At 31.4% G+C, this 7,201-nt stretch overlaps 1 protein-coding gene and 1 non-coding gene across 2 annotated transcripts; one reads left to right on the top strand and one right to left on the bottom strand.

The window, feature by feature from the left end:
- Positions 1 to 1,057: 1,057 nt before the first annotated feature.
- On the top strand, positions 1,058 to 5,273 carry LOC111688037 (protein goliath). Its single transcript, XM_046955250.1, has 5 exons — positions 1,058 to 1,923; positions 2,024 to 2,156; positions 3,405 to 3,522; positions 4,042 to 4,193; positions 4,267 to 5,273. The coding sequence occupies exons 1-5, from the start codon at positions 1,371 to 1,373 to the stop codon at positions 4,868 to 4,870; spliced, it is 1,560 nt and encodes a 519-aa protein (XP_046811206.1). The 5' UTR covers positions 1,058 to 1,370; the 3' UTR covers positions 4,871 to 5,273.
- Trnaa-cgc lies at positions 3,179 to 3,250 on the bottom strand. The gene has a single exon. It is a non-coding gene; the product is annotated as a tRNA-Ala (tRNA).
- Positions 5,274 to 7,201: the final 1,928 nt, after the last annotated feature.

Raw genomic sequence — 7,201 nt, 5'->3', positions numbered from 1 at the left:
TGTTCTAGTTCTGTTCTAGTTCTGTTCTAGTTCTGTTCTAGTTCTGTTCTAGTTCTGTTCTAGTTCTGTTCTAATTCTGTTCTAGTTCTGTTCTAGTTCTGTTCTAGTCCTGTTCTAGTTCTGTTCGAGTTCTGTTCTAGTTCTGTTCTTGTTCTGTTCTAGTTCTGTTCTAGTTCTGTTCTAGTTGTGTTCTTGTTCTGTTCTAGTTCTGTTCTAGTTCTGTTCTAGTTCTGTTCTAGTTCTGTTCTAGTTCTGTTCTAGTTCTGTTCTAGTTCTGTTCTAGTTCTGTTCTATTCTAGTTCTGTTCTAGTTCTGTTCTATTCTAGTTCTGTTCTAGTTCTGTTCTAGTTCTGTTCTAGTTCTGTTCTAGTTCTTTTCTAGTTGTGTTCCAGTTCAGTTCTAGTTCAGTTCCAGTTCAGTTCTAGTTGAGTTTTAGATCAGTTCTAATTCTATTCTAGTTCTGTTCTGGTTTATGTTTAGTCTACTACTCTGTCTATAGTTTTAACCCTTATGAAACCTAGAGATTTGATAGGTATACTCCGAAGATTATTTGAAGAGGCCCATTAATTTTTTTTTTATAAAAAAATATGTTAGGAATGTCTGTTTGCAAGATAAACTTGTTTGATAAAGTCCAAACAAGTCAAGTGAATCAAAAACCGGTTAAAGTTTCCAAGGGATGACTTTGTATTTTGCCAATAAGATACAAACTGATAGACTGTACCACCTACCCGTGCTATTAATAACATTTATTTCAAGTACCAACTAAAGAAATTCTAGACAAACTAACTTTATCTTAAAAACAGTAATAATAAACAAACCAAGAATATTCCAAAGTATTTTTAAAATATTTTCCATTAATTTTTCTTCTTTTACCGCAATATAAATTTATTGCTATTGATAGTTAGTCCATTTAAAAAAAGTATTTATATAAAGCTTATCAATGAATTAATAAAATCTACTTATAGGTAATTTGCAAAACACAATAAAAACAAAAAGACCAAAAAAATCATTATGGATTTTGATAATTTAATTGTACTTTACTAATAAACAAAAAATTTATTTGTTATAATTTCAGAATACGAGCGACATTGCACGAGAAAAGTTAAGGCAGTTAAATAAAATTAAAAAAAATTGTTGGCTGAATTAAATTTAAATGAAAACAAGTCTAAAGAAAAAGATACAAATTTAAAAAAAAATACAATAAATAATTAAATAAATGGTATTTTTAAAAAGTTTCAACAAGTTCAAAATAAAAAAAGTGCCAATGAAATAGAAAAAAAGTGAAGAAAAGAAGAAAAACCGGCAGTTTTTTTCTATAATAGTTCAAAAAGCTAAAACTATATATAGAGTCTTAAAATCCTCACAATAATATGGACTCACGCGAACTATTACTTTTCCTGACCTGTATGGGTCTGCTGGGTGGTTTACGTTTTACCTCGACCACCACCACTACCTCTTTAGTGGCTGCCATGTCTATAGCGAATCAAGATTTAGAACGTTATTTTCATTCAGCCAATAGAACACAAACTTTAGCCTCGGAAGAGCGTATAGCCATGGATGTCTATACATATGCCTTTCTCAACTATTCCTACATGGAAAACCAACAGCTGAGAGTGGTCAACTATCAAGAGGAAAAGGCCCGTTATGGTGAGGGCAAAATATTAACCGTACAAGGCAAGCTAATACATATTAGCACCCCGGAAGATCCTAAAGATGATTCGGCCTGTTCGTCGAATTTGTTGGGTACCAATGGTCAACCCATACCACCATATGGCATCTCTTGGATAGCCCTGGTGCGACGAGGACGTTGTACTTTTGAGGAAAAAGTTAAAAATGTTTTTCTTAGCGGTGCAGCGGGTGTTATCATATATAATGATAAGCCCGTTATGAATTTGGAAAAGATGCAGATTAAGGGTAAAACACGTAAGTGCAAATAAAAAGAATTATTATTAATATTGTATTTAAATTGCGCATTTGCCTATTATGTGTTGTTTTTATTTTTGGATTTTATTATGGTTTCTAGGTAATATAACAGCTGTGATAACTTATCAAGACATTGGTCTAGAAATGGCAATGCGTCTTGATCTAGGGTTTGATGTTTCGGTCCATATAATAGAGGGACGTAGTGGTATGCGGCCTATAAATAGTTTGAATAGGTAAGTTTTAATAAAATGTTATATAAAACTATGAAACTAACGAACTGACCTAGAACTAAACTAGAACTGAACTAGAAATGAACTTGAACTGAACTAGAACTGAACTAGAACTGAACTAGAACTGAACTAGAACTGAACTAGAACTGAACTAGAACTGAACTAGAACTGAACTAGAACTGAACTAGAACTGAACTAGAACTGAACTAGAACTGAACTAGAACTGAACTAGAACTGAACTAGAACTGAACTAGAACTGAACTAGAACTGAACTAGCACTGAACTAGAACTGAACTAGAACTAGAACTAAACTAGAACTGAACTTGATCTGAACTAGGACTGAACTAGAACTGAAACTTTTTTTAAGCAAATGTAAACAAACCCTCGAACATGTTAAACTTCAGACTATTTAATTTATCATTTTACACCTGAATCCCCTGATTTTTCTACGCATATAAAGAAAATATTAAAAATATATCAATTTTACACGAGAAACATCTGAAATTGTTTTCTTATTATTCTTGATTGTCCAAAAACCACAAGAAAATTACGACGTCTCATAATGTGAATGTCCAATATATTTATTCTTTGGTTCATTAACATATTTTCTTGCAGTGAATGACCCAAAGTACTTAATATTAATAATTCCCCTTTAAAGATTATAATATAATTCATAAAAATACCTAGACCAACCAAGAGATATGGTCACACACAACAAATATTTTTGTTAAAATAATTTTATATATAATTTTATTTGTTTTTGTGTCTACACTAAAGTGTCGCATATATAAACAAATAATTAAAAAATTATAATAATATAATTAATAAAATGTTATGCAGATGAAAAATAAAAACAAGAAAATAATCATCATAAAGGAGGGCGGAGAGTGGTAGTCTGCGTAAGTTTTTCGGTTAAAATTCATTGGATAGAAAAACAACAGATAAGCAAGCTAAACAATGATTTTATACATATTTTGTTAAAAAATTAAATACAAATAAACAAAAAAATTGTTCCTTATTTTAACTGGAGATGCCGGGGTTTGAACCCGGGACTTTTCACATGCGAAGCGAACGCTCTACCACTGAGCTACATCCCCTGCACTTTTTTGTCGACTATTTATATTTGTTTTTCTCAAATGTGCATCCTTTTGTGCAGAAAGGATGTTTTGTATAAAGCAACCCCCATTTATACTATAAGTTACATTTTAGTAGAATTTTATTAATTTCTTGATTTTTTAATGTTTTTTTCAGAACGTCTGTACTATTTGTAGCCATTTCGTTTATAATTTTAATGGTTATCTCTTTGGTGTGGCTGATATTCTATTATATACAAAAGTTCAGATATATGCAGTCCAAGGATCAACAATCGGTGAGTACTAAATCCAAGTCTAAGTAGTCTTAACTATAGTCAGGTCTATAGTCTCGACCTGTTTTAGCTTTAGTTCTAGTTCAGTTCTAGTTCAGTTTTAGTTCAGTTCTAGTTCAGTTCTAGTCCAGTTCTAATTCAGATCTAGTTCAGTTCTAGTTCAGATCTAGTTCAGTTCTAGTTTCGTTCTAGTTCAGTTCTAGTTCAGTTTGAGTTCAGTTCTAGTTCAGTTCTAGTTCAGTTCTAGTTCAGTTCTAGTTCAGTTCTAGTTCAGTTCTAGTTCAGTTCTAGTTCAGTTCTAGTTCAGTTCTAGTTCAGTTCTAGTTCAGTTCTAGTTCAGTTCTAGTTCAGTTTTAGTTCAGTTCTAGTTCAGTTCTAGTTCAGTTCTAGTTCAGTTCTAGTTCAGTTTAAGTTCAGTTCTAGTTCTGTTCTAATTCAGTTCTAGTTGAGTTCTGGTTTAGTTCTGCACCAGTTTCAGTATTATATTTTGTTAACGCTCTTTCTGATTTTTCTTTATTTCAGCGTCATCTTTGCTCTGTAACCAAAAAGGCCATCATGAAAATACCCACAAAAACGGGTAAAAGTACAGATGAAAAAGATGCCGAATCAGATTGTTGCGCCATTTGCATAGAAACCTACAAGGCCTCAGATCTCATTAGAGTACTACCCTGCAAGTAAGTGTCACTATTTCTTACACTCTCCAAAAAAAAAAAACGATTAAACTAATTTCTTTCATTCCTCTTACAGACATGAATTCCACAAAAACTGCATAGATCCCTGGTTAATAGAACATCGCACTTGTCCCATGTGCAAATTGGATGTTTTGAAATTCTACGGTTATGTGGTGGGTGATGAAATCCATACAACACCTTCACCCCAACATATACCCGCTAATAATACAGCGCCTTTAGATGATACAGATGTGCCTGTAGTAGTTGTAGGTGTAGTGCCCACATCCCATACAAACTCATTAGTATCATCAACATCAGTAGTAGCTGCAGTCAATAGCAGTAGTACTAGTAGTAGTAGCAATAATACTCCCAGTAGATTTAGTGCCACCCAAGCTAGTGTAGAGACACAAACGATTACAACTATAGAGCCACATAGCAGTAGGGAAGATATTATCGAAACACATTTGCAAAATTATCATAGACCACCAGCACCTGCGGCAGGAGCAGCAGCAGCAGTAGATGCTGTCGATAGTAGTTATAATTATAATAGTAATATTAGTAATAGTAATAATTTAACAAATAGTGATATTAATCAGGCCTGGAGCACGGGTTTTATACAGCAGCATCAGCAGCAACAAGGTCAAGTTAATACTGGCAGTCATTTGGTGACTGATGTCTAAAATATGTAGCAGTTGTTTAGACTACCAGTGCAAGTAACTAGAGCTGCCAATAGCAATACTTTAACCAAATGAAGATTTTAGTGGAAGAAATTTTTTGGATTTTTTTCATTTGTAAATTTTGTTTAAATGCGAAGAGAAATGCTTTGCTGGGTTATGTAGGTTCTTTAGCTGTTTAAGAAATTTTAGTTGTAGCTATTAACTGTACTATTAATAGAAAAATAAACTAGTCTATTGGCTAAATTATAGCCTAGACAATCGACCAGACTATAGTCTGGACTATTGACAAGCCAATAGTGCAGACTACTGATTAGGCTATAGTCCAGAAAAGAGTCTAGGCTATTGACTAAGTTATACACTATTGACTAGACTAAAAACAGTTCTAGTTCAGCTCTTGCTCTGTTCTAGTTCAGTTCTAGTTCTGTTCTAGTTCTGTTCTGTTCTAGTTCTGTTCTAGTTCTGTTCTAGTTCTGTTCTAGTTCTGTTCTAGTTCTGTTCTAGTTCTGTTCTAGTTCTGTTCTAGTTCTGTTCTAGTTCTGTTCTAGTTCTGTTCTAGTTCTGTTCTAGTTCTGTTCTAGTTCTGTTCTGTTCTAATTCTGTTCTAGTTCTGTTCTAGTTCTGTTCTAGTTCTGTTCTAGTTCTGTTCTAGTTCTGTTCTAGTTCTGTTCTAGTTCTGTTCTAGTTCTGTTCTAGTTTTGTTCTAGTTCTGTTCTAGTTCTGTTCTAGTTCTGTTCTAGTTCTGTTCTAGTTCTGTTCTAGTTCTGTTCTAGTTCTGTTCTAGTTCTGTTCCAGTTCTGTTCTAGTTCTGTGCTAGTTCTGTTCTAGTTCTGTTTTAGTTTATTTCTAGTTCATTTCTAGTTCTGTTCTAGTTCTCTGCTAGTTCAGTTCTATTTCAGTTTTAGCTCAGTTCTAGTTCAGTTCTAGTTTAGTTCTAGTTCTCTGCTAGTTCAGTTCTAGCTCAGTTCTAGTTCTCTGCTAGTTCAGTTTTAGTTCAGTTCTGTTCAGGTTCAGTTCTTGTTCTGTTCTGGTTCAGTTCTAGTTAACACACTAGTCTAATAGCTTAAGCTTCCCAGTGTTATAAATATTTCTGGAGTAGATTTGGTCATGCTCCTGCTGCTGTTGTATTCAATATATATTTCTAAGCTTTTTTGAGTTATAATTTGTAGTTATTTTTTTAAAAAAATACAAAATATTGTAAATACTTGTTTATTGTTTATTTTTTATAATTTAATTATAATTATAATTTTTTTGTAATTTTAAAATAGTTTTAGTTTAAAAAATGCTTTAAACTGATCCCAAAAATCAATACTTAAGAGTTTTAAGACTTGACACAAGATAAAAAATAATATAAAAAACTGAGTTATAAGTTTTATAAACCTATAATTAGAATTTAAGTTTAAAAATAATTTTAGCTAAAGAAACAATTTTTGTACACCTTATAATAATTATAGTAGTGCTAAAACGAAATTAAATATGAAAAACAAAAAAACTTAAAAATTAGTAAAAATTTGTCAGCGTCTTAAAGAAAAAAGACTACTAGTCATTTATATAAAAAAATATACGAAAATATAAATAATTGCTAAAAAACGCTGAAAAAATTTTATGTAAATAATCTTTTAATTTAAGTTTAACAACTCTTCTAAAATCTATAAAAAAGTATTACCGAAAAAATACGATACTAAATAAGTTAAATAAAATAAAACAACAATTAAATATCGAAACAAATATATGTTAAAAAAAAAACTAAAAAATAAATTTAAAAACTGCTTTTTTAATTGGTCTATTGTTTAAAAGCTAGAGCTTGAATTAGAGCTTTTAGAAAAAAATAAAAAGCTTTGCTTAAATGTTTCAAATGCAGTAAGTTTATACATCATTCATTTAAAGCTAAACTATACATACAAATTTTATTAAAGCTTTAAAAAAGCTTTGTCGAAATCTTTGTTATATCAAAGCTTTAATAATTAATAAAGCTGTTAAAAAATTTGAAGCTTTTGCTAATATTAAAAAAACTTTATGCAACGTAAGTAGCTCAGACTACAGACTTGATTATAGTTTAGACTGAAGAATAATTTAAATATAAGATCATAGTTCAAACTATAAGCTATAAACCAGATTATAGTCCCGACTTTATATACACTTGACCTATATCTATATAATAGACCAGACTATATTCTGTAAGAATAAAGTTCAGTTCTAGTACAGTTCTAGTTCAGTTCTGGTTCAGTACTAGTTCAGTTCTAGTTAAGTTCTAGTTCAGTTCTAGTTAAGTTCTAGTTCAGTTCTAGTTCAGTTCTAGTTCAGTTCTAGTTCAGTTCTAGTTCAGTTCTAGTTCAG

The sequence above is a fragment of the Lucilia cuprina genome, chromosome 6 (genome assembly GCF_022045245.1).
Source record: "Lucilia cuprina isolate Lc7/37 chromosome 6, ASM2204524v1, whole genome shotgun sequence".
NCBI lineage: Eukaryota > Metazoa > Arthropoda > Insecta > Diptera > Calliphoridae > Lucilia > Lucilia cuprina.
The sequence above is the reverse complement of the archived record's forward strand: the minus strand, read 5'-3'. Positions and strand labels throughout refer to the sequence as shown.

Excerpts from the sequence above, each read along its gene's own strand:
- LOC111688037 (XM_046955250.1), top strand. The coding sequence starts at position 1,371 with ATGGACTCACGCGAACTATTACTTTTCCTGACCTGTATGGGTCTGCTG. Across the intron at positions 2,157-3,404 it reads CCTATAAATAGTTTGAATAG|AACGTCTGTACTATTTGTAG; the intron begins GTAAGTTTTAAT and ends TGTTTTTTTCAG. Across the intron at positions 3,523-4,041 it reads AGTCCAAGGATCAACAATCG|CGTCATCTTTGCTCTGTAAC; the intron begins GTGAGTACTAAA and ends TCTTTATTTCAG.